General features: G+C 40.4%; 1 protein-coding gene across 5 annotated transcripts in view; it reads right to left on the bottom strand.

Moving 5' to 3' along the window:
* The window catches only part of ldb2a (LIM domain binding 2a), an 86,360-nt gene that overhangs the window by 41,354 nt on the left and 17,555 nt on the right, over window positions 1-27,451 (bottom strand). For all 5 annotated transcript variants that reach the window (XM_047585220.1, XM_047585221.1, XM_047585222.1 and 2 more), the window contains exon 2: window positions 21,797-21,899. In XM_047585220.1, coding sequence (XP_047441176.1) covers window positions 21,797-21,899 — 103 coding nt within the window. The remainder of the gene's footprint in view (window positions 1-21,796; window positions 21,900-27,451) is intronic.

Below are 27,451 nucleotides of genomic sequence, written 5' to 3'. Positions count from 1 at the left end.
AGCTAAGCTAAAAATACTATTAAAATCGATTATTACCCCTCGGTGTAAGCCACTGTTGATGATCGGAGAGGGGGAAAGATGCGCGGATGAAAACCAAGCTGACATATTGATCTGCGAGCTTAATCAATGGTTGAAGAGAGCTTACACTTCTTGGCAAACAAACGTCTGTCCTCATCGACTCATATCTCTATCTAAACGCCCATCATGAGCTACTATTACCGAGTCAACAGGGAGGGGTATTAGATCATTGGCAAACTGATTAAGTCAGCTCAAGTTAACTGTATATCAAGCCTCTGACAAACAGCGCTGTCGCAAAGTGTTTCACGAAGGACGTAAGCAGAGCCGACAGTTGATTCGTCGATCCGTACTGAAAGTTTTTACTGTCGAATTTGCACGCCTAATTTAAGATCGAACTAAAGCTTAGGCATTGTTAAATGGGTGTTTTAAAGTTGAGTATGACGCAGTTACAGGGACATATGTAGGTAGTCGCAATAGCGGACAAGCACCTCATCAAGAACGCAACTGAGACAATGTTAGTATGTTAGTAATTACATTAAGTAATGGTGCGTCTGTGAAGATTCTCAGTTGTCCATGTCAAAAAAAAAGTTAAAAGCTAAAACGGAGGGTCGCTAAGAGGATTAGGTTTTCTTGAAGACGTTTCAATACTCATCCAAGTGGCGTCTTTAGTTCTAAATGGTGTGGAGGAATTGCAAATGGAGGTATTTGTTCATTTTGGACATTAATGGGTCATTAGAGAGGCACTCATTGGAAAAGAAACGGGACACAACCCAGGTTAATCTGAACTTCCTCTAAATGCAGATGGGGATTGCGTCGTTAACAGACCCTTCTCATGCAATCTCAAGTGTGCATCACCCTTGGATGTTGTTCGGAATAAAAACCAAAACTCCAACGCCAGTCCAGTTGCCTTTGATATAGATTTGCTTTTGGATACTCAGTAATATTCCACAAAAATCTCCAAAGCAAAGGCAAACTAAGAACTGTGCAACTAATGGAAGTAGACTGTTTTACATTTTCTACGCATCATAAAAATAATGTAAACACAATGTGGTAATGCAAATTAGAGTCCACCTGATTGTGTACTGTGCCTCAGTCTAGATGTGCATGGGCCACATCAGTGTTTAAAAAAACCACGCTACATCCTTCACCAATTATGTCAAGCATTAAACCAGCTCCATGATACAGGATTGTCTTCTGCAGTTGTTACAGTACAGATGTCCCTCCCTATGTATTTCCCTGGCCTTCTCTTGCAGGCCAACGACAGATGGACACATTTTGGCAGTTGTAGCATGTAGTGGACACTGCACCAGAAATAAACCTGATAATGACACCCACCCCATTTGTCCAACTCCAGACTGCTGAAGCCTCAATTTATATTGGGCTCAACTTTAAAAAAGCATTTTTCGCCAATAATGAGAAGATTTTTGCCTGCCGATCTTTTAGTCACACCTGGAGGAGGTGTCCTCGCTGACAGTTTGGAGAGGAGGAAGGACCAACCAAGAGCGCTGTCAATGAGGAATGTAGCATTAAAGCCAGGACCGGTGTGAGGTTATATACTGGCTACTGCATGTAGTGAATGTGCTGTCCTAACACAGCACAGAAAGGGTTAAAACACAAATCATATATTCTAGAGGAACAGTCAGACATACACATACTGAGGCTCGTGCACAAACACATCCCAGAATGTGGGAATCACTGCCCAGAACATGAAATATTCATCAGTCATAAAACTTTAATTCAATCTCCCTCTCTTTCTCTCTCTTTCTCCCATTCTCTCTCACTCCGTATTTCCTGTCATTTTGGGGGCTGCTGTATTCTATTTTGTGAGGTAAACACCCTCCCACCCCCACTCACTGCCCCCGCTGACAAAAAAAAAGAGGAAAGAAATAATAATAGATTTCATTAAAACCGTTTTTGCACAATTGTCCAAATGCCCGAGCCAAAGCAAATCGTTAAGACGGCCTTACAGAGGAGACCACTGTTCACGTAGTTCAAAATTAAATTCCCCCCCAAAAAATGAAATACAGGACGGAGAGAGAGAGAGAGAGAGAGAAAGAGAGAGAGAGAGAGTGCTTCTGGATGGCAAAATTTAATTTGTCGTTTAATTCTGTGATGTTGAGTTTTAGAGGTCCCCTGTTATCAAAGTTATTGACACTCAAAGCACAGTCCTCAGACAAGAGAAGTATAAGCCTAACAATGTGTCGGTACAGTTGACTAGCATGCATTCTACTACGCTGACTAGTGACTTTAATTTAATTCTCGGGATCCATTAACATGAACCACTAATAATCAAGAGACAGGACGTTTTAGTATACTTCTAACTCATACAACATGTTTTCAGCATGCTCCAGTGTCCAAACTGTGATACTAGTGCAGTGCTTATAAGTCTCTTCTGTATGCTGTGTCCTTCAAGGGCCGAATTAAAATCATAAAGCTCAGCCATAAAAAAAAAATTATTCCAATCTCAAAAGTTACCCATGATGCCAACCTGTGCTTTATATTAGCCTAAATGTCCTGAAGACAGCAGGGAATCATTTGAGGTTATTAGTTGTTTGTTCAGTCGCAGAGCAAACATGACTTTATTTAACATGTGGAAAGTGTTAGACAACTCATTTAGTTGTCTATCTTAAAGGGGCATTGCTATTTATAAGATACAGTGTACGTGTCTTGGCACGTGCTTCCAGACAATGTTGTTTTTTATTCTGGGACCATGATTTCTACCAGATCCACAGAACGGTAATCAGATTAAGTCAGCAAAATGACAATTAAAAAAGGCCATATGAATAATTTTGATCCATTATTATGCGTTCAGAATAAACATTTTTCTTCTGCTTTTAAAAAGAAAATGCAAATTAGCGTTGGTGGAACGTGCGATCCTCTGACCCGTGGTTTGGGAATCAGCAAGTGGCGGAGAAGCGGCGGCGTGAAAGGCGAGCACAAGCGAACCTCTGTGAGCAGAGGCGGACGGACATGAGAGCAGTCTGAACGGCAAGCTCAGCCCAAAGCCCCACCAGATGGCTCACCCGACAACAACAAAGCGGCTCTGGACACTAACCGAGCCAACGCCACAGTCCCCAACGCCACACGCTAGCCACAACTGATGCAGAGAGCCCTCCTTCACCTTGCCAAAGGCAGACCGCGCAAGAAATGCAGCATATCCTCTGCACGTGTCGTACCTTTGAAGTTCTTCTGGGGAATATTCTGGACTGTATTTCTCTTTAACCGTTTCAACACTAATTACATATATTTGCATAAAACAAGCGGACTTGTCCACTCCCATGTAGATAAGCGTGTTTAAAACAACATCAACAAAAAAAAATCCCTCTAAGGTACATTTAGAACAGATTTTTTTTTTTTTTTGTATTTTCCAGCATTGTGGCGACCATGCACCAGGCTTCATCCTGACTGACCAGATCTTCATTTAGAGTTTATGTTCTATAACAGTTAAATGACACCTTTTCTAACAAGCTGGACCAAGGTCTCTCCCCGATTCTCTCTGTGTAGCCAACGTTGCTGGAAAATGTCACATACATTATTACAGAACTACAATGACGTGCTGAGACAACCCTCCTCAAACCAACTATATCATGATTCAGTTAGTTAGAATAAGACGATAAAATACAGCTACACTACAGGACGATACAAGGTGACCTATTTGAAGAAAAACAGCAACATTAGATTAGATTGTTTGAGGTTTTTAGTGAAGCGGCTAAAAGAAGCTGAATCCGGCTGGTAATTCACAGTGGATGAAAACCAAGATACTCCACGTCTCCCTCTGGTTTTCTCAACATCTGCAGAGCATTTTCAGCTGAATGGACCTCTGTCATTTTGACTTTCCCAGCTGAAATCTGGGAGGGAGAGCAAGAAGGAGATAAGGACGAGAGTGTAACAAGAGAGAAGGAAAAAAAAATGGCAAAGCAGAAAGACAGAGAGAGAGCGACGCATCTCCAGTCACCCTCATCCAACCTCACGCCACGCGTGGATGGTGACTGTTTGGGCAGAGAGGGAAGCAGGAGGGAAGGAGAGGATGGGGGAGGGGTGGGGAGAGGCGGAAGTGTTGGGGATGGAGGGGAGGGTGGGGGGGTATGTCCCCTCGAGGCCAAACCTCATCCCCTCTTCACCTCCATCCATAATTCAACAGGGTCCACCCCCTCCAGCCGCACAGACCCCCGGGGCGCAGCTCCTCAGGGAGGATGCAACACACAGAGGAGGAAGAGACAAAGACGCCCCACCACCAACACCACCACCAACAGCAGCACCACCACCACCACCTGGACCACTGTGCACGCCAATAATAGTGGGACAAATAGTGCAACACCGAGAAAAAAAAGAAAAAAAAATGCCAGAACTCTGGGATGACATGCATCATTTCTCACATAAGAAGCAAATCAGCAGGCATTGGGGGGGAAGGTTGGTGGGGGGGGGGGGGTTGAGCCAACTCCCTCTCACCCTATTCACGTCACCCCTCCACCCAACCCCGGCACCTCAAGGACAACCGGGGAGCAAAGGCCCCACCACACCCACACACACAACCCCCCACACCCACTGGCACGCATAATGTGGGAAAAGTGCACACCGAGAAAAAAGAAAAAAGCCAGACCTGGGACATGCATCATTTCTCACATAAGTTAAGCCAAATTCCAGCCAGGCATTCATTCTCAGGGGAAAAAGTGAAATTTCACCTCACGCTCCATCATGAGCCCTCAACCAGACTCCATCCGCATGATCAGAGGATCCTCACAGCGTGACTTAACAGCTCGCACAAACAAACACACACACACACACACACGGGTCTTATGTGACTCAGAAACCTGGTGAGCCTGAATCAATAATAATGAGCATCGCTTTGCACTGTTTGGCCTCTGATAATGGAGCTCTGATCTAAAAGGGGCGGCGGTACCTGCCAGGATCTCAGCAGCTCACCTGGGGACGGGGTTAGGGTCAGGCCACAAGGAAGAATTTCATATTTAGTACTATTAGTACAATTATTACTCCAGGTGAGGAAGGAGAAGCAGAGATGACGATTTCTTAATGTGTGTACTAATCAGGAGTAGAAGAATCCCACTGGAAAATATCATAAAATAAACTTGACCGCCAGAATTCACATTTTTGAGATACAAAGAACAAATAATAATATTGCAAAGAAACCAGCATGAAGTGCGACCTGAACCTCAGACGCCTGTGTCTTTGTGTGTCCGTCCATCTTCAAAGCAGCTATTCACTAAGCCAGCAGGATCCCAAGTTAAATCTGAGCAGTGACAGGATAATTAAATGAATAAAAGAAGTATGTATTATTATTACAAAACACCCGTTTAAAAATTTGTCATTTCCCCGGTTTTAATTATTTATAGTAATATTACCTCTTCAGGATCTTTAAAAATCCTTCGAATTTCAGAATATGAGATACTTTTTTCTATTTGAGATGAAGGTTCATAATTATACATTACCTTATTGTAAGCAGTCAAAAGTTAAAACGCTTGGGAACTCCTTCCTATAAGTTACGGATGGTATTTATATGATGGCTTTACTGGCCTTCAACAGCAACTTGGTGTTCATTCCCCCGCTGGACTACATTTCATCGTGTTGTTGGGACAAACTGGGAATCAAACCGCCAACGCTGCACAGCCCCCCATCAGCTGCTGTTGGAGAAGCGTCAGTTATGATGCGATGGCATGATTAGCTACAACTAAGAATTGTTAATAAGAGCATGATTTGGTGATTTGTGTGTCACCTATTGTGGGAAAAAAAGCAAAAATATTGAGGCAATAAACTGAAAAAGTAACATTTATACCATTTTAAAATTGTGGATTTCTCTCCAGATTTGGGACGGTGCCATTATGAGTGCATGTGCACACCCGTGTGTGTTGAAAGGAGGGTTATTGAGGGTTGAAAAAGCACCACATAAACATTTAATACCTTAAGTAAAGCGGTGCAGACCCTTTCATAGACTATGGAGACTGATGGGTCTCCACCACACTGTATTATATATAAATATGGATTTCTCCATGTGTCAATAACTCCGCACTGGGATCCTGCACATACACAACTGTGTGTGTGTGTGTGTGTGTGTAGATAGTTGTTTGAGTCCAGATGTGCTCTCTGTGTGTGTGTGACGTCTATGTGCTTGTGTTGAGCTTACACTTGCTTTCTCTAAGTGGACGAACTGATACGAGTGTGTGGCCGCACCATGGTGCGTGCGAGGCATGCATACGCTGCATGATTTCTGGGCAAAACTCTTCTTTTTCTTCTTCTTCTACTCTCCCGTGTGCAGAAGAAAATTCTATTTATTATTGATAAAACTCTCCTTCTCTCTCACAGCTCATCTTGTTGACCTTTCTGGAATCTACTGTTAAAAGCTCATGTTGCGTCTCAGTCGTCATTTTTTCATGAGCGGCGTGTTTGTCATCATGACTTCTAGCAAATAATCACAAATTCCATTTTAGCAAAACAAATTGCAGAAGTGTGCAGTAAGGGATCTCAGGGGGAGAGGTTTCCCGAGATGCTTTAAATATAATTTTATGTTTACATATATATATATTTAAAAAAATGTGGCTTTACATGATTTGGAAACTAAACACAAGTGAAGAAGTTGGATGATGCAATTTTTAAATTCAGAAGATACTCCTTTCTCCCCCTAAAAAACTGCTTGTGTAACAGAAATACAAAGGCGTGTGCAGTATTTTCCACCTCCCTTGGAATCGACATGAAAATTATTGCTCCAAATGGTTTGCTCCCACACTTACAAGGCAGTTCATTATGCATTTGCAACATTTTTCTTTTAAGGTAAAAAAAAAAGAAAAAAGAAAGAAATAGTAAGGGAAGGAAAAGAAGCGAGAGGAGCGGTGGGAGTGGGAGGAAGCAGAAGAAAGTGAACGGCAGAAAGAAAAGCGAGGAGGAAAGACAGAGGGAGAATGCGAAGTGGACGAGTAGCAAAAAGAAATTGAGGGAGCATGCAGAAGGACGACAAGAGAGAGGGATAACGCAGCAGAAAAAGAAGGGAAGGAGAAGGGTGGAAGCAGAGGAGGGCTGTTTGCGACATCTATTGTTTCTCAAACTGGAAGGGAAGCTGGTGTTGTTTTGCTCCGGGACACGAGTGTTGAGAAACAGGAAGCGAGGGGACCTGCCCATCCTCACGGACAGCTGGTGCCCTCCGATAGCTGTTCCCCCCTTCCTGTAAGCCGCATACAATGGTTCCCACCCTGATCTTGGCCTCCTGGAAACCAACGCGACTGAAAGGCTTTGAAACTACATCACAATCGCTGTGGTACACCTAGTTTTCCCTAAAATATGTCCTCTGCTCCACATTAAAGCTGATTTACTTCAACTCCCAGATGTCTGTCAGTCGTTTTTCTGCAAGTCACCAGCATAACCTCCTCACAACTGTAGAGACGGAAAGAATTCATTCATTCATTCATTCAAGCCTCTCCTACATTCCTCTGCTTTTGCAACATCACGAATAAAGTCGCTGCTGTGGCTAGTACGCGCAGCAGCCATGCCGCACAATGCCTCAACAGTCATCTCTACAAATCAGTCGATATATGCTGGAAAAATAGCTCCAAATGTCACTACATGCACATCAGTTTGAAATAACTTGGGACAGAAAAGAGACATTGCTAAGGAAATGGCCAGAAAAAATATTTTCCTACAGATCTTTATCGCGCTTTAATAAATCCTTTAATAACTCTCTCTTTTAAATGAAAATGTGTGGACTGTACATCACAACACAGTTAGAAGCCCTGATTCCATTGACAAAAAGAGCCCTTTTATCCCCCAGAACACGCAGGATGCTGGTCCACCGCTGTGTGTTTCTGCCGTTTCAACGCGTCAAGCTGGATCCCAAGACAGATGTTAACATGGCAAAGTCGCACAATAACACAAACAAACAAACCACTCGGGGGAAAGCGGCAGATGATCAACTCGCATGTTCTGCCAGGTGAAATGACTGTTTTTGTGCATGGAGTCTGGTGGCTGTGAGGAGGTCATAGATCGATGCAACTCCTTCGGTTCCCGAGTCATCCCGAAAATCAGATGTGGTGATAAGTCTGATTTCACTTAGCACTGGATTACCACTGCAAGATAACATTTGAAAGTGTACACCTAAACTGGATTTGATTTTTTTTTTGGACATTATTTAAAGTGATTAAAATGTGATTTGCTGCTGACCTTGTCCACAGTGGCTCATACAACACTGACTGTGAAGAGGAACCTCATACAACCCCACCTCAAAGACCTTTAAATTGAAGCCTGGTTGTAGGCATGCAGTCTCAGCTTCAGCTTGGGGACAAGATGTCTTAAATTCACGGCCGATGACGACGCTGTAAAAAAGAATACCTAGTTGCATTTTCTGGTTGAAGTTTTTTTTTTTTTTTAGATAAGTCAGGAGCTAATTTGTTTACTGAGCTATGTTCTTACTGCGAAGAAAATCTTCATCCATTGGTCACATGTTGTTATACTAAGAAGTCCGGGACACTTAACGGGACATTTTTATGGTGAATTATGTGTTCTCCTGCCAGTGGCTAAACGTCACAGCTCACTGCTTCACTGTCATGCTCATAATCCCAATAAGGAAAGGTCCTCTTGGATATTATTTCTATAGAAACTAGGTCGGCTTCAAGTCCCCTTCAGACGAATGCAGGACCTGCACACTGTTCCCCAAAATGATTCTACTTATTGTAACACTGCGCAGCACACACAAACTTGTGTGCTATTACTTAAAAATTGGAAAGTCTGCTCTCATAATGTCTCATAATGCTTTGTGCGTAGGTAGTTTGCGTCAGGAAGAAAATGCTGCTGGAGCACAACTATATTTTTAAGCAGAGTCACGTGTTGTTTTGTTAAGAAAACACAAAATAAAAAGACTTTGCAGGTGTCTGCAAAATGTGCCTTTCTCTCATGCCAGCGGGCTATTTGTAGAAAAGTAGAAATCAATTATTTTAGATACTGGATATTTCTTTAGAATGAAAAGGCTACGATTCCTGGCAACCTGAGAGGAACCAAATTATGTCTTTAAAAGGGCTCTGTCTCTCTCGTCTGGTCAGACGGTGCATCCAAACCGCTGCTCACATCTTCTCCTGTTCTGACAGCTATCTGCACCTCATTGCACCACACTGGTGTAAAACTCAAGCTGCAGCCGTACATTGCACCCTCGTATATAGGCGGATTTTATTTATTTACAATATTTTTCTCAGAATGTCTGTTTTGTGTCTGGTTTTATTTTTACGCGCTGTACATACAGGGAAATAAACAACAAAGAAATCTTGAATTCTGTATTTATTTATTTTTTATCAGGCCCTCGGATAAACACTCATAGACTCACACCTGACACATAAAACAGCACATAAAAAATAAATAAATAAATAAATAAATCATCTAACAGAAATCCTGAGACCCTGTTATTGATCGGCATTATAGCAAAAGGTTGATTAAGAGTCAGAGAACAATCAGATCATTTTGTCTCCTGCTCAGTCTGACTTAATTCTGATGGTGATTCCTACTGCATTTTAATTGCATCTGTTTTCCTATTCCGCTGATAATTTAAAGCTAGAAAAATTATCTCAGCGTGCTGTGGCTCTGGCTCTTCCATGCTTTCATAAACTCGGGATGCAAATTATTCATGACGAGTCGAGCAAAAGATACTAGCGACAATGGTTTTTTTTTTGCGAATCATGCAACTCGAAGGGGAAACAGTTATTAGTTCCACAAAAATAACAAACACTGCAACTAACATTGTAGACACAATGAACACCAATGAGCCAGTAACTGTACTTTTCCCCTTATCCCACCGATGTACGAATCTACTCTAATAAAAGAGAGTCGGCTACGACAACATGCTACTGTCATGGAAATCAAGGGACAGTTTCTGATCATTATTGGTGCCTATAAGATGTGCCCATGTGATCCGCCACAGTTAATTGCCACTGTGCTGACTACTCCATCCTGCCCAGGGAAACTCACTTTTTGCTTGATAATGGGAAGTAGCCATGTTCACCTCACTATGCTCTAAGTCAGACTGCTGGCAGAGGATCTGATTGGCTGCACAAAGCCCACACAGACAGGAGAGGAGGCCAGTTGCCAGAGAAGGGGCAGATAACGGGGCTTATCACCAGTGGAAAAATAAACAGAAAAAGTAAAACTCTTTCTGTTCTGCCACTAACTAAACAATCACCACGCCAGAGTCAGTGTCTTAATTGCCTGCAGTCACTGCAGTTGGAGAGTGCATAAAATAAAAGCCATAGCCGCAATTAGGGACTCAGTTAATAACTATTTCATAACACCAAATTTGTACTTTTTATGCAAGTGTTAACGGCCAATTAAGTTCCAGGTCACAGGACCTACACGCAGGACAATATCAGTGACAGTGTGATGATGTGATGAGATTTTATTGCTATTAAAAGATGGCGTCTCACCAAATGAATCAGGTCACCATATGGGCATTAAAAAAAAGTCTCTGCTTCCTGTTTACGCTGGACAAATACACTTGGCAATGAAGAAAGCAGCTTCTTGAAACATCAGACTCATGTGCCAGAGTCGGTGCTTGTTAGCTTGCTGCAGCTAGTCGGCATTATTACTGAGCCCCTCTGGAGAAACTCACTGGCACACTTTGGTTAAGTCATATAAAATTCAGTGCCTGTTAAAGCATTCCTGTTTTTCAGCTTCAGTTTTGATAAATCAATATTTAGTTGTACTGTAATATGTCCAATCAGTTTTGATAAATCATTATTTGTGTGTTTGTGACGCAAATGTTGAGCAACACCCAATATTTGATTCATTCAGATTGTCTGGACCTAGTGTGTACTGCGTAAAGGTTTGTTCAGAGCCAAAAAAATAATAAAAAAAAAAGTAAAAAATAAATGAATAAAAATTAGGTTTTTAAATCTAGTTTACAAAGTTAGCAAACATATTGGTCTGATTAAAGACACTGAATCTGTTTTTTTTTCAGGGCACGAAGCTCGGGGTGAAAACAAACAGGGTTCTTGTTTCTGATGGAAGCAAGAACCCTGGATGAAACAGCTCAAACTAAAGCTTGTGAGTATTTCAGGTAATTGTCATATAAATTTAATAATAAACCTGAGACTGTGAGACAGAGAGGAAAAGGATGATGAAGGGGAGAATGCTAAAGCTACTCAAGAGAAAATGAACAGGGACCTCTGTACGCTAAAAGGCCAATCAGTCTCTGCCATATTCAGTCTTGTTTGTCAGGCTTTGTAAATATGTTGTGGATTTTTTACATGCAGACATACAGGTCCAGGTGACGGAGTTAAGTTTTATGAACTGATGTTCTTTAATTCAGGACTTTCTGGAATATAAGAATTAACAGCGGAAGTGTTTCTGGTTCTGTTTCTTATTAACCCCATGTGTGATATGTCTGTGAAGGTTCTCAGTCATCCACATAAAAACCCATGTGCCTTTTTTTCTCCCAGAACCAAATATTAAAAAGACGTCATCACCAAGTTGCTCAGAACACATGACCAAATAAGGTGAAGTTTCAGTTTATTTTCTCTTTTTTGATCTCTGGTTACATCCGCCCTCACTCTTAAGACCCACTCTGTAGTTACACATGTCATTTTAAAACTAAAATAAACTTGCTATCTCTAATCCCGAACTGATGCTGTTCTGACATCTGACATTCCAGCATCTTGTTGCGTATCCATTGCTGTGGGAAACCACATAAACTAAACAAGGACATGATTCATGCACTATTTTATCCGCCTTTATTTCTTCATCCTCACATTTAAAGGCAGGGGTCGCTCTCACTTTGTATCCTCTCTTTAAACATCTGAGTAACACTCATAGCATTTATTTAGATTTTTCAAAAACATCTATGAGACCTACATGCATCTTATTTTTTTCCGTACATGATGAGGCAGACGGGCTTTCAGAAGAAAGAGAGACAGTTCAGACTCTCTGTAGGTCCAGGCAAAAGTGGGATTGTGATTCTATGGCAGCAGCAGGTAATGGCAGTGGTGAAAAGACGGTGGTCCACAGAAAACATCTTAGGTGGACCTTCAGGTCAAAACTTACTTGGACATTTTGTGTTGCAACTGAATAAAATGAGAGCTTCACACAATTACACAAGCTCATAAAAAAAAACTGTCTACGGTTGCCTTCACACAGCAGATGCTTACAGCTAGCTGCCCAATCCATGGCCAGAGAGAGGACGCAAGGTTAGAGGCACGAAACTTAGAACACTGAACAGCAGAGAAAAGTAATTAACTTATTTAATAGCGGCTTTGCTAACACCAAGATGAAGTCAGCACCTTGCACAGCCTCCGCAACCAGCATCTGTGAACTGTTATGAACCTCTTCTTAGCGCACATGCAACACGTTCTTTCTGGAAGAAAGGCTAGGAATTACAACTACACACGCTTTGGGAGTTAAATGACAGGAGGGAAGTTACAGATCAAGACAAAACATTCGTTGGTTCTTTTGTGTGTGGGCTGTAAACCAATGACCCTAAAAAAAAAAATAAAAATAACGACTAAGCTGTAGTTTTAGGCTCCAGCTATGTTACGTTGCCTGCTCTCACATACAGACACCAGTCTCCACTCTGCCTGTTTACCTCCTGACTCATTTCTCTACAGGGCTCCCTGTCATTCAGTCCTCTTACTTTCTGCATATCCCCCCGTTCATCTCTTTCTCTTTTTCTAATCCGGCTGAACACATTCACGCTTGTTTTAGCACAACGTCAGCAGTCAAGAAATATCTCAAAAACACCACCAGCATAGTTTACAATAGATGGCAGTATCGAACTATCCAGGAACAGAATAGACAGGGAAATGTTGGGGGCTACATATTTCTGTTTAAATCTATCACTTCTCTCTCTTACTCTTTCTTTGTGGCCAATCCAGCGCTGTGGTTCCCAGGCTCGGCTTCGACTGTCAATCAGCAGCTGCCTACATCTCAGCGCTGCAGCTGAGCCAGGGCCGCATCATCCCGCCTGCCAATCACCGCTCCACACCTTCAATCCATCCTATCCATCTCTCTGTAAAGCAGATTCGCAGCACTGTCCCCCCTCCTCGCCTCCCCTCCCTCTTTCAAAACAAACAGGCACCACAGAAGCGCCCAGATCCCTTTAACTCTCAGGCCAACACACATTCACTGAGACACAAGCATCCACCACCGGCCCGGACAAAGAGAGCACAAAAAGATACAGAGCTAGACATACAAACAGGAATGCCCACACTAACAGAGAGCAGAGAGAGGGGGGCCAACACGGAGCAATGAAATGATAATTACGCAAAAAATAATCATCATTAATGCTTTTAAATGTATTGTGCGATCATTACTGAACACAGAATGTGTCGGCCGTGTCACCTCTGTCGCTCTGTCCGCAGACATCTTCTTGATTATATAAAGGGCCGCGAGTGAGACTTGTAAACATCGTAAAGATAAGGGGTCTAGGCTCAGTCTATCCATTAACATAATTATATTTTAAGAAACAGAGGATATTAGCAACGTTACGGTGTCTTTTGAAAGGTGGACATAAACTTCATTATGCAAACGTCGGTGTTTTTTTCTTTCTTCTTTCCTATCTTCAGACGCGCTGCATTAACATTTTGCCAACATATATATTTTTTTATATTAATATGAAGTGCAGGAGGAGTGAGAGGAGTTATCTGTACTGATGAAACCGCACTGAGTTTCATTCAACCCTACAGCTCCGTGCAGTCTCTCCTGTCTTTCATTACTTCATTATATACTTACAGTACAGCTCAGTCAGGTTCGGTCGGTGGAGACCAAAAACAGAGCTGAAAGTGGTTAGTTTCTCGAACTGATAAACGTTGGTGCGATTCCAGCAGCTGGAATTCATATGGGTTAATCAAGGAGTTGTAGCCCAGTGAGAAGCAACTTTGGGGGCATGAGGTCACTGGTGGGATACCTTGAACAGCCTGCTCCTGCTCTGCTCAACTGGATGAAATGAGACAACAAATTCCTTGTATTTGTACACACATGAACATGACTTAAAAAAAAAAAAAAAGTTTGATTTTATGTCAAATCTTTACAAGTTAAGTCCACTCTTCAGTCCAAGAAAGTCTGAAGTCTGAAATCACTAAATAGCACAAGAAGGTGGCATCAGGGAAGCAAACTCATTATTCTGTGCTATTTTACTTATTATTTAACTAATCAGCTATTCCTCTTTGATTAACAGTGTGGTTAATTACTGGTAAAAGTATTTTGATGATGACTCATGAACACAAGAATGAAGTATCAATTAAATTGGCATTTCAAATGTTCATCACAAAACCAGCTAAGTAAATGTATACATAACTTTTTTAAAAAACAAATACAGTGGCACTGAACTAAAACTGCTCATTATGTTGTTGTAGCAATATACAGTAGAAGACAAGTAGGAAAGATACTATACGATCATTATCACACCTCCTTCGGTATGGTACTGTATGTGTTTATTGATTGAAAAAGTCCCACTTTTAATTCATAGCACCACATCGAGATGCTCGTTAAGCTTTGCGGCAGAGCCAGTCCGGTTTATTCCTTCACACGTATTAAAACTGTTTCCCCGTGTTTTCCTCCTCCTCATTATGTCCTCATGCTTGCTTAAAGATTATTAGCTGCGGTCATTTTATCGCTGCAATTATTGCGTGCCGAAATGCAAGAATAACTAGATGAATTGTAAATGCGTTGTGAATCACTTTTGCAGTTTGCCCTGAACCAGCCCACTAAACATGCAGAGTTTTCCCTCTCTTGTTTGAACTACTTCTAAAATGAGCCTTGCTCTTTGATTGCATCATGGAGTGCAGCTTTCATCAGATGCCTCATAGATTGCAGAGCCAGACAAGGTACCAGGGCGAATGTTAAGGCCATAGCAATTGACGGTATAATTAGATAGTGATGGAGTTTCTGAATATTCGATGTACTGTAGAAAACAATAATTGGCCAGTATCGTTGGAGAGCTGCTTTACACACATGCAGGGATACTTAACGTGCACCGAATATTCTCTCAGCCAAAATGCAATGCCAACAAGTACATATTAAAAATATTAACTTCTATCAAAGCAATATACTGACATGGCAATAGGAGCCTTTATTGAGTTTTATTTCCAGCGATGCTATAAAATATAATGACATATCTGAGACCGAAAAATTCTCACTGCTCCCATTAAGCGCTCCTCAGATCTTCGCAAGAACAGGGCGAGGCAGGAAATAATGCGGTCTGCGTGGATATGCTTCTTATGTCGCCTCCTGTCATGGTTATTGTTACTGATACATGTAGATTACAGTTAGAAGCAACAGGTGATCTGGCGAGGTTTGCTTTTCATTCGTGACACAGGGTGGGGAAAGTACTGAGACGGCAGCCACATGTTCTGGCTCTTAAGACTGTCAGCTGTGCCAGGAAACAAACAGTCATTCAAGGTGGCTAGTGGGCTAATAACACTAGAAAATCTGTGGATTTAATCTCCACAGCACTCAATTGAGCCTAAATTATTGTTTTTTATTATCGGTTACAGTAAGACAGCCAGTTACAGTTTCCTAAAAACCTAAGTTGGCATATTCAAATTGCTCTCATGGCTCAATGCCAAGGTTCACAATGAAATTAAAGAACCAAATCCTAATATTTGAAACACTGGAACAACTAATACAGTCAGTGGGGTACATTAGCATTAAAAATATTGTTAAATATTGTTAAATTCCCTCTAATATAAGACACCTAATACAAACAGATCAGTTCTATAATAATCTGTCACTGAAGAAGCTGTTAGAAGCATTAGTGAAAAAAATCACAAATTTCAAAAGCCAGAAGTGAATTTTGTAATTTTCGCTTGATAAATTAAAATGCTATTTTTAAGGATTTATTCTCATTATCCTTTAAAACATTAATTATTTTAATGGTTAATAATTAGAGTTTTCTCTAAAAAAAATGGAGTGAAAACTGTGGATAACACAACATTCTCCCTGAGCGCGAGCTGAGGTCCTTACATTCAAAGACAAAGGACGGAGCAAATGTTAAGCATTTTTTGCTTGATAAATGACCATCTGATCGAATACTTAACAAATAACTAATTGTTTGGAATCTCGTTAAAGGTCAGAGCTGACGTCAGAATGAAGGATAAGATGATGGAAAAGACAGAGACAGAGAGAGCTCGTGCAGGATTACAAATGTATCACCGTTTGTCCTGCACCAATTAACACACAGCCATTTCTAACATGAGCTATTACCTCCGAGAGGCAACAATGAGCACCAGCTGGAGACGAGTTACAAAGCACCTCGACAAAAGGCAAAGCAAACCAAAAAAAAAAAAATAAAAAAATAACTAAACAGATTAAGTAAATTAGCTTTAGCTGAATGTTATGAAATTAGAATGGAGTGAAATGATTGTTTCCTTGTAATTATCATATAAGCTATTTTATGACTCAAATATGATTTCATTTCTAGAAGGACTGGGGTTCTTATAATTATACCTCTATATGTTATTAAGGTGTGTCCCTGATGGAATAAATAAATACACCGGGATTATTTTAATGGAATAATAAACATTATAACAGAAACAACCTGAGCTATAACTATATGTGCAGTACAAGACAAAGCTGTTTAGGAAAATAGAAAAGCATGCCCTTTTCTTTGTCTGAGCAGGTTTGATCTTTACAGATACTAATATTCTGTCTTCATTTTAGAAATGCCATGAAAAACAAGCCTGTGCTGAGCTAAAATTAGCTCCAATATAATAAGAACAAATCTTTAGCCTTAGGATTCCCCCCAGAATCAGAGAGCACTTGACATATCTGACAGGATTTTCTTCCGTTTTTTTACTGTAACTCTACCAACATGTATGCATTGCCTAAGTAACCGCTGCACACAACTCTCCACTCCCTTCGCCCCAACATCTCCACTGGTCAATGTTGTTCTGACCTGCGTGACAGTAACTACATACAATATGTCAGCGATGATCGCAGAGCTGGAAGCTGAAAGATTGTTTCGCACTAAGGTCACATTTGCATTTTATATTTTAGGCAGTTAGCCTCCTGAGCTGAGTGACTAACCGTGGGCACGACGGCAGCTTCAGTTTCTGAAGTGCCAATGGTTAAGTCAAAACAGAAAAAGGATGGAGGATGTCAAAAAATCATCTGTGCCAGGTGTATGATTCTGACCAAAGCCCCAGGGAGAAAATGTACGACACAATCAAAGCAAGAAAGACAATACTTGCTGTTTGCTATTTTGCGGCTCTCTGTGTGTTTCGTCCTTCACCGTGGCCTCATGCTTCAGTGAAAACACAAGGAAATGTATTTAACAGCTCACATTGGTGCTAATTATTACTGAATTTTAACCCTTATATAATGTTCACATTTGATGCCTTCACAGTTTGGTTTGAAGCGTATTTTTTAAGTTACATTAGTTTTCTACTAATTCACATTATCATGTCCTGTTTTACATAGGGCACAAAAACCTAAAAGCCATAATCATTTAAATATATTTGATTAAATCTGATAATCACATGCGGAACTTTACAATATAAGCGTGTTTATCACTGCAACCATTAACGGCTGTCCTCACTGCTACATCATTATCAATGTTAATACAATATTTACTGCTTAGAACACAAAACATGACATAACGTATAAAGTCATCTCCACCAGAGGGGCTGTAATCACACTTTTCTTCCATGTTGTCCAATTTCTCTGATACATCCCCCCTTCCAACTCCAGCTAGCCTGTTGTGCACTAACCCCCCCTCCCCACCACCCTCCGAACCCACACTGATTCAGATGTGTCATCATGATCACTCTATGCTGTTTTACAATTTGAGTGGTTCGAGATTCCCCCGTGACCCCTCAAAGACCAGCAGGTGTCTGTCCCTGCAGGAACTTGGAGAAATGTGGAAAATATCTGAATAATTCCCGTGGTAGTGCTGAGGTCCCCCTCTGCCTCCACCTAAGACTTGATTTGACCCACGGTGGTAGACTCAATACATGTTGGCAAAAAGTTGTAGCACCTGTATTAAAATACTTTTTGTGCATTTCGTTTCACAACTTCAGGCTGAAAGAATGATGCTTAGGGTATTTTTACTGCTGTCAAATATCGAAACGGGTCAAATTTGACCCAAGAAGTATCTAGCTTAAACGCATATTTCAAACCTCATTAATTATAATTCAATCTATTTACAATTTTACCTTAAAGCAAAGATTAAGATTCAACCTGCTGTCCTGATCAATGAAGCGCAGTATGTAATGTGTAAATTAAGTCCGGCTGTATTGTCTAATAGAGAGCATCAAGGCATATGAGACAAAACACGGAGGGATTCAGTTGTTATGCTAAATGTTAGCATGAGTCACTTAATTTGAGTTGACAGGAATTTCTCCCCTGAGAAAATTTAAGTTTCACTGAGCAAGACAGTTAAGTCTAGCAAGCTGTTCTGTATCTAAAAATAAGGACAGAACACAGAGAAGTGAAAATTTGTCTAGTGAGCGATGCTATATAACGTACGGGGCTATTTTCTGTGCGCTGTGTGCATAACGGGCAACGCAAAGCATAGACAGACGGCAAAATTAGTTTCCGATTCTTCGATTTTCTTTAGCGCCAGATCTGCCGCTGAACGAGGGAGGTGGATTTTTCCTGGATGATGTTTTCGGGCGCGTGTGTGCGCATGTGTGTTAACTTAGCGCACCTGAATGTGAATCGAGGAAGGCTTGCAACTGGCGGTGAGTCATCATCGCCATGGTGTTAAGCCTCCCGTTCCCGGGGGAACAGGGTTACCGTCTCTACACCACTGGGGATTTTTATTTTTACATTTGAAAAGCAAACCGGGGCCCGACTCACAACAATCCTCCGCTGCATGTCTCTTCTCTTTCTCTCTCTCTTCCTCCTCCATGAGTGAGCTGAATCGCACACTCTAACACACAAAAACACAGCAGACACACACACACGCACATCTTCTCATTTCAGAGCAGCACGTCCTTATCTATGTCTCTGTGATATTCAATATGTTTCAGATATCAAAACACAAACCTATGCAGATGAGATGGAGGGAACAATATGACAAACTCAGTATCAGCCTCTGAGCCTCTGTTATTCGCTGCTGAACATCATGAGGCAGACGATGTTTCTTCAGGTCAAAGTGCAAATAATCAACAAGCCCGAGCACTAAGGCTAACTTGCCGACTTTACGAGAGTCAGAGGAGATGCTCGACAGATGCTTAAAAGCAAGGGAAACACACACACACACACATACTGTATATACACATATGTATATATATATATTCCTGAATTGTGAATTGTCCAGTGAACTGATCTGCTCATAAACTGGATTCGATTGGAAAACTTATCAGATTAATCAGTGTGTTTACAAAATGTCTTAACTGTTCCCATTGTAACTTGCCAAACACCAGGGCGACATAGTTGAGCCGTCTTGTTTTCTCTTTCTTGACCAGCTAAGTCAAAGGTACTTAATCTCAAGTGTGACACAGCAAAGCAACAAAATCCCCATATTACAAATTAAAAACAACCACTATCTGAGCTCAACAAGTGAATAAAAGGGAGCTGATTGTCAAGGTACGTGCAAAACAAATACATTTTTTTCTTTTCTTCGACTAATCTAAAAAGACTAAAAAGTAAGAGGAAGCTCAGCTGTCTCTCTCCCAAATTTTCCTTCCAGCACCTCTAAAGCATTTTTTTTTCTTTGTGGACTTGAGTGCTGTTACTGTTTTGTGACAAACAGGATAAGACTAGAAGCAACGTGAGAACAAGCGGCCACGGCATTTTAATGAAGTTCAGAGAGTTGTAACGAAGAAGAGGAAAAAGATCTTCGGCGCTCGGCTAAACTGATCCCAACATTTTTAAGGGACACAGTTGAGGCGAGCTAGCTGTTTCCTCCTCTTACAGCCTTTACACTAAACTAAGTTAATGCTCCTCTTGGCTCCAGCTTCATACTAAATTGAGAGTGAGAAACTGAACATCTGTATTTGTTAAACTCTTCTTTAGAAGCTGACTGACTGATTCCCACAGTAACAACTGTGACACGGTTCAAAAGCTATATTCATAGTTTTCTTTTGACAAGGCCATGATCTAGTGTAATGGATAATCTGAGGATGCCACAGGTTTGTAGTATGAGAATCCAGTATTTATTTATGGTGGTGGGGCCCATTGCTATCATGAAGACACCATTTGGAGGGGTGCACATGTTGCACAAGGTTGTAAATCTGCCAAACGTAACCATATATTTAAACTGGAAAAAGGCTTAAACCTAAGAATCACATCCATTCTAAAGAGATCTGTGGCCTATTGGAAACAAATCTTATACAATACAGATGATATAACAGGTTGTTCTGCATCTTTCTAGGTAAGAAGTGCCACGCTGTCACGAAACATCGCCATTATGATCTCGTACAAAAGCAGACGTTGTGTGTCTCAATAAAGCCATACCCAATAATTCACCCATTTTCAAAACTGCAGTTTATGCTTGCATCTTTATTTAAAAAGTGCTAACCACAATAGAGGCCTGTGATGAAATTTTCAGAAAGAGGTTACCAGCAGTTGCACCAATGTGCGGCAATCACATGCAGAGAGAAACCTATTGTTAGCAAACGGAGAGATACCAATTTTCTTACTGACAGGGCCTCAGCAGAACAGAATGCAGAAACGCTTGAGTCAGTGGCACAAATCTTTACTGGAAAAGTCTCTCTTACTCAACAAGTTCATACTTTTTTTTGAGTATTTTTTCTGGGAGGTGTTACAAATACATTTTTTGGAAATTCGGAATATTAATAATCTTAACTAGAAAAACACATGGTAGGTTAAAGCAAAGTGGAAATACCACATAACTTTTATGCTTTTTTATTTTTTTTATTTCAGAGCAAAGTTAAGCAAAGAAATGATGAACACCACAGAGAAAGGTGTCCGAACACCGGAAGGTGGTATTTTTCAGTGAAACATAATGCTGGCTCGTGCTTCATGTCCACTAACACACTGGACACTGACATCCCTATGAATGGGCTTAAACTACTTACATGTTGAAAACCACGATACATAATTTTTCTGTTGAACAGAAGTACATCTGATTTGTCTTATGATTTAAAATCAGTGCACTTTTCTGTATAAATAAATTAATCTTTGACCTCCTTTTTGAGTGTCTAGATACTGATTGTGAAACTGTAACAAAATAATGATTATTTATCAATAACACCCAGTTTTACTGCTCACAAGAGTAAGAGAGAGAGTGTTTCTATACTTGTTTATCTAAGCAGACACAAGTAGCAGCTGGAGGTACAGTCAGTCGTGAGACAAAGCCGGCCTTAAAATATACTACACGGAATAAATACCTGTTGCACCACTGAAAACGAAATCGCTGATGAAAAAGCAAATGTCTAATACATACTGCAGTTATACAGTATCCACAGGATTGATTCGATCTCTCATTACTCTTTTGTACTTCGATGCCTGCGGATCAGGAATAAGTGTGTGGGAGGAGGGCGGCTCACTGGCATTGTGCTTTGCAACCTACTGTACTTACTGTAGAGTCCAGTTTCACAGCCTGACTACTTTCATTGTCATTTCATTGTCTCTGCATTTGTTTAAATTCATTTTCTAGCACTCTTTAGATGGGAAGTATTTATCACAAGCCTGGACGTAGCCAAGCCCGACGTAGGGCTCACACCAAACACGCTAACATCCAGCTGGTGCAACTACACAGGTGAAACTATCGTCTAAATGATGATTAGTTTCACCTGCGCTAATGGGCTTCAAATAGATGGGTAATAAATGGCCATATTAACAAAATTCTGAATTTCCGAACGAAACTAATGAGGTGACTGCATTATTCATGTCTTACTGTATCTCTTTGGTCCATCTTCCAGGCAGAAGGAGAGCGTGAGCGTGGCGTCTTCCTCGAAAAACTCTGTAGCGAAGGCGTCCCACCACAAACTGTCACTTTCCTGTTGGAGGACAAACAGAGTCAAAGGTCATTTTATTAAACAACACTGTTTATGTATTTTCAATAATAATGATCGGCTGATACACTGCTTCTCAAAGGAGAGAAGGTTGTTTCAGATTAGTATGCAACTGAATTTCCTTCATCCACAGTGCTGTTCTTGTTGTTTTTTTTTTTTCTTACATAAATTCAATATTGATTCATTCTGATAAGACAAAGATATTGTGTGTGTGCAGGAGTTTCTACGAGACTAGATAAAAAAAGAACATATATGAGGTCAGCAGTTCAGTAAAACAAACTTTGTGATCTTTTTTTAAACCGCAGTCCTGAAACGCGATCAACAGCCGAGTGCAAATGGTAAAACAGAGCCACAAAAGCAAACTGAAGTAACGTCAGAATTAAAGCATTAGCGTGTGAAGCCATGTTTTAATAAAGCAGATGCTCTACGCTGGGTGAAACATTCAGCGCGGGTTGATATAAAACCAAAGCCTGGTAAGACCCTTCACTTTTCTTCAGCCTGGATTTTGGGAGAGCCCTGCCTGAGGCTCCTGTGAGTCTGAAATACAAGCCGAGGTCCAACTGCTTCATAACTCACTGCTCCTCCTGCCTTTCACAGCAGGGTACGTGGCAAAGATACTTGAGTTTGTATCTTTAAAAGTGTAAAGACAACAATAGTTTAGTCATTTTTAATAACTATTTCCTTTTCAGTTAACACTAAACAAATTTGTGTGATTTAAGTAACATATTTGTGTTTGAAGGTTATTATTTTATTGTTATGTTAGTGGCAGTAATATCCCAATAGTAACAGTATTATTATAAGTAGCAGTAAGAGAAGAAGAAGAAGAAGAGGTAGTAATCATAACAATAATAGTAATCAGTGTAGTAGTTGTAAAAGTAGTAGTGGTAGTTGTAGTAGAGGAAGCAGAAGCAGAGGTTACTGCTTACTGCACTTATTACTGTAGTAATAGTAACAAGTGCAGTGAGTGGTATAGTAGTCGAAAAAGTAACAAAAGTAAAAGTAAAGTAAAAAAAAGTAATCGACTGCACTACTACTAGTAGTAGTAGTAGGAGTAGCAATAGAAGCACAACTGTCTACCACATCTTCCTACTACTACTCTCACATTTTTAGTTGTAGAAGGACTATAGTAGCAGTATTAGCAAAAATGGAAGGGATATAGTATTAATACTACTGTATTAATCACTGTAATGGTAGTAGTAGTAGTAGTAGTAATAGTGATAGTAGTAGCATAGAGGGCCTAGTAGTAGTAGTGGCAGTCATAGTAGAAGTAGTAGCATAGAGATCTTAGTAGTAGCAGTAGTAGTAGTAGTATAGTTACATTAGCTTGAGTAACAGTACTAGTAACAACAAGAACTAAGACTATAATACTGGATAGTTATAGTAGTAGTAGTAGTAGTAGTAGTAGTAGTAGCAGCGCAGAGAGCTTAGTAGTAGTAGTATAGAGAGCATGGTAGTAGTAGTGTAGTAGTGGTAGTAGTTAGAGTAGAAGTATAGACTTTGGTAGTAGTAGAAGAAGTAGAAGTAGTAATAATAATAGTAGTAGTGACAATCATTAGCTTGAGTAGCAAGCAACAATAATTTCCAGATGTAGCAGTAGTATTGTTTGTGAGACTATAATACTGATTGATGGTTGTAGTAACAGTAGTAGTAGTAGCAGTAGTTGTTCTTGTTGTATCTACTGGGGAATACATGCAGTATTCATCATATCACAGCTGGGGCCGCAGCTCTTTGAGGAAGCACAATCATGTAAATCCCTTTGCCCTGAAATTACTCCTCTAATAGCCATTTACCCTCTCTCCCCTCCCCACAAAAACCCCTGATAATGTCGGCGGGACAACCCCCTTCCCCCCCACCCCACCAACCCATCGACGTTCAACTGATGCTAATTTCCTCTGACAGGTTATGACAGATCACCACGTTTCACTCTGCGCTGGGATGAGGGACGGCAGGCACTTCCCAGATGTTGACAATTAGCGTTGTCACCATCGAGGAGTGTCAAGCCCGATAAGTGGTGACCGGAGCACCTTGGGGGTCAGCGTGTCTCATACACCATGATTTGGATGCAGAGAGGAAGACATGCGATGCAGAGGACGTGGCCTAACCCTCGACCGGCCGGTCAATCAATATCTGATCAGGAGCTAGAGGGGAACTGAGACTCCACAATAAAACACATCAAATAGACCTTTATGCTAATGAGAGAGCTTCATTTAATCTGTTTCATTTCCCACAGGAATCTGTTCAATCTCCAACTTTAATGCTAAAAAACTGACTGACCAGTATCAACAAGTCACTGATTGTTGTTCAGACAGTTGTTTCGATTAATCATTTAATAATTCTGGACCATAAAAGAGTAAACAAAGGCCATTTCAAGAGGATAATAATAAATGTCATAAATATATGTATGAACTTTATACAGAGACAAGTCATCATAGCTGAGAAGATTGAGGACACAGCAAATGTTTGGCCTTTTTTCTTCCTTTAATTAATTACCTAAATTGTTATTGATTCAATAAAACACACACACAAAAAAAGGAATATTTTAATTGAATTTTGAAATAAATAAATAAATAAATAGAGTCGCAGTAATTTATGGCCTCTCAATGTTGGGCAACATTCGCCCAAATGCACCAGAGCTGCACATTTCATTAAAGACTACAACAGCTGTGCCAGAAACATCAGCTTTCACGAGAAACTGTTGAATTGTAATTACGGCGCTCCCATTGGGTCAATCAGAGTAATTGTTTACACCCTCACAGCAAAACCATAAAACAAACTGATACATGAATGTGTGTGTTTTACGAGAATGAGCTGCCGGCGTAGACGGCGGAGCAGCATCAAAGTCTCCCTTTAAAACACTGAAGAATATTTTCCTGAAAATCTTTTAAGTGAAATGGAAAATGCGGTGGTCAAACACACACCGCTGGCCATCTGTCCACTGGGAAATGAAATGCCCTGTTGGTTGCTGGAGTGTGTGTGTTTGACTGACTGTGTCATACTGTGAGAATCAGCAGGTGTGAACAGCCAGCATGTGTGTGGTGTCATGTGAATACATCTATTTCAAAAAGACAGACAAAGAAGAGTGACACACCAGGACCAAACAGACAGGGCGAGATCAAGACTGACTTATGGCGCTGCTCAGCATTCACATTGAGTCAACTCATAATCCAGCACCGTGACAGGGCAGGCACCGCTAGCACTGACAGTCAAGTGAAAGGTGAACGCATTAAATCTCAACAATGAACGCCTATACTCAAACTATTTTTAATAATACACAAAAAAAACAAAAAAAAAACATCAGCGCAAACAGCTCCTTTGACAAATAAGACACCGTGGCAGCTGTGAAATGTTGCATTCAGGTCATATAAAACTCTTGTTGGGATTAAAACACCACGCAGAGAGAGAATACCTAAAAAATAAAATACATGTAAAACTATATATATGTAAAAATATATGTAAAACTTTTTAACGGACGAGCACAGCAGCACTGTCGTGTTGCACAAGCTGTGACTTTCACACCTCAAAATGACAAGAGAGCAACGTACATACACACAGCGAGTTTTGTCTTGGTTCAAGTCACCGCTGTATTTCGGACAAGAACGCAACAAAGATTCCCTGGTGCTAATAGTAGCACATTAACATGTAAAATAAAATGATAGAGATCATCAATAACATCACACTCTCGGTGTAAGCAGCCTTCTGCAGATAAATAATAACATCTGCATTTATGATTATGATCAGAAAGTAGCCACTGAAGTTAAAGTCTACAACTCAACATTTTCTGTGCCACTCATTAGCATAAAATAGTAAACAAAGCCTTTTCTTATTAGGTCAACAATGCAAAACTCTTAAGAACTGATTTTAACAGTATCGTGAGGTTCAAAAAATAAATAGGTAAAATTACAGTGTATTAGGGAAATCACTTTTTCTCCTTTTGACCCATCCATTCACACAACAGCACGTACACTCAGAGCAGTGGGTTACTACTTGTGTAGCACCTAGGGAGTAAACTGGAGAATTGGATGTTAGGCTCCTCAGCCATGTGAACCTGTGATCCTTCTGTCCCACGGTGCTTCTCTAACCACTACGCCAAAAAGTCTCCCTTAATGATGGTTAAGGTAAGGTTGCACTGAAGGGCTCGTCCGGGATTTGAGCCCAGGACCTTTCACACCCAAAGCAAGAACCGTGCTCCCGGAGCAACGGGCACCTAAGAAATTGTGCATTTATTAGATTTTATGTTTAAATGTGTTATTTTCAGAACGTTTTTGGCTAAAAGTTTAAAATTGAATGGTTCAGTTTATTATTAATATATTTAATTAATCAACTGAAGAAATATTGCTCCTATACTAGTACTCACCGTTAGATGCGCAGTAGTAGTGTATCTACTCTGTCTGCATCACTCAGCTCAGTTTAATCCTAATAAACAGGTTAATATTAACACTAATATATGGTTTGAATATGCTCTCATAAGTCCTGCAATTCTCCTTGGCTGCTGGCCACTGTAAGAAAACATTACTTTAACCAAAATAAATAATGTATTTTTTGCATATTTCAAGACAATGATTAATACGCGTTTAGTGCAGTGGTAAATTTGTAAGGCAGCAGGACAGTGTATGTGGGAGTGACTCTAAAATAAACTACAGAGGCCTGTGTTCATCATAATGAAGCAAATGTCACCCAGTGCATCGGCGTGGCTCATTTATATTACAGCATCCCCGGCTGTATGATGGTCTAACTCTTTCAACTGATGCTTCACAAAAGCTTCAGTGATGAATAAAACACGACGGCTCTGTAGCTCCATGAGCACACCGATAAACTTAGCATAATACTCCTGCACAGTCTCTAAGATCTGGTATCAATCAGCATTTTAGAAGTTACAACTGGAAGATGTTTGGCGCTTTAGAAGTGATGAATTGGTTATTAAAAATGGCCGCCAATTAATTTTATGCCTGCTGAATTTAACTTTTAATAAAGTCCTACAGGAGAGCACAGTTCGTTTTAATTTAATGTAGAAAATTTTAAGGCTATTTATACCAACAACACAGTAGTGTGTTGAAATGGTAATTATGAGAGCGTACAGATACCCACTTTCAAACTTACAAATATATTTTAAAAATATATATTATTCAGTATCTATATAACTTGTGAGCTTATGTTGATATGAACCTTGTGTCCTTATGGACTTGGAAAAAAAATAAGAAAGACATATATAGACAATAAAAAAGACATTTTCTTCTTTGTTTTCTTTTAGTTCCCCTGCGCATGACCGTGTCAGCATTACACTTTCAAAATGAAAGCAGTAATGAAAGCACAACTCGTGCACAGTTTTACACCAACTGCACGTCGCAACGAAATGTTCTAATCTTTGCTCCAGGGCTTTTAAGCGTGAGTAACTTTATCAATTAAAACTGTAAACAAACTGCGGAAGAGTGGATACAATGTTATGTCATCACTGTTAATTAGTTAATTGTGAGAAAATTTATCTGCAAGTTATCGCATGTCATCTTCTACTACCTTATCCTCACTAGGGTCGCGGGGGT

This window comes from Mugil cephalus, chromosome 5, assembly GCF_022458985.1.
Source record: "Mugil cephalus isolate CIBA_MC_2020 chromosome 5, CIBA_Mcephalus_1.1, whole genome shotgun sequence".
Taxonomy (NCBI): Eukaryota; Metazoa; Chordata; class Actinopteri; order Mugiliformes; family Mugilidae; genus Mugil; species Mugil cephalus.
The sequence above is the reverse complement of the archived record's forward strand: the minus strand, read 5'-3'. Positions and strand labels throughout refer to the sequence as shown.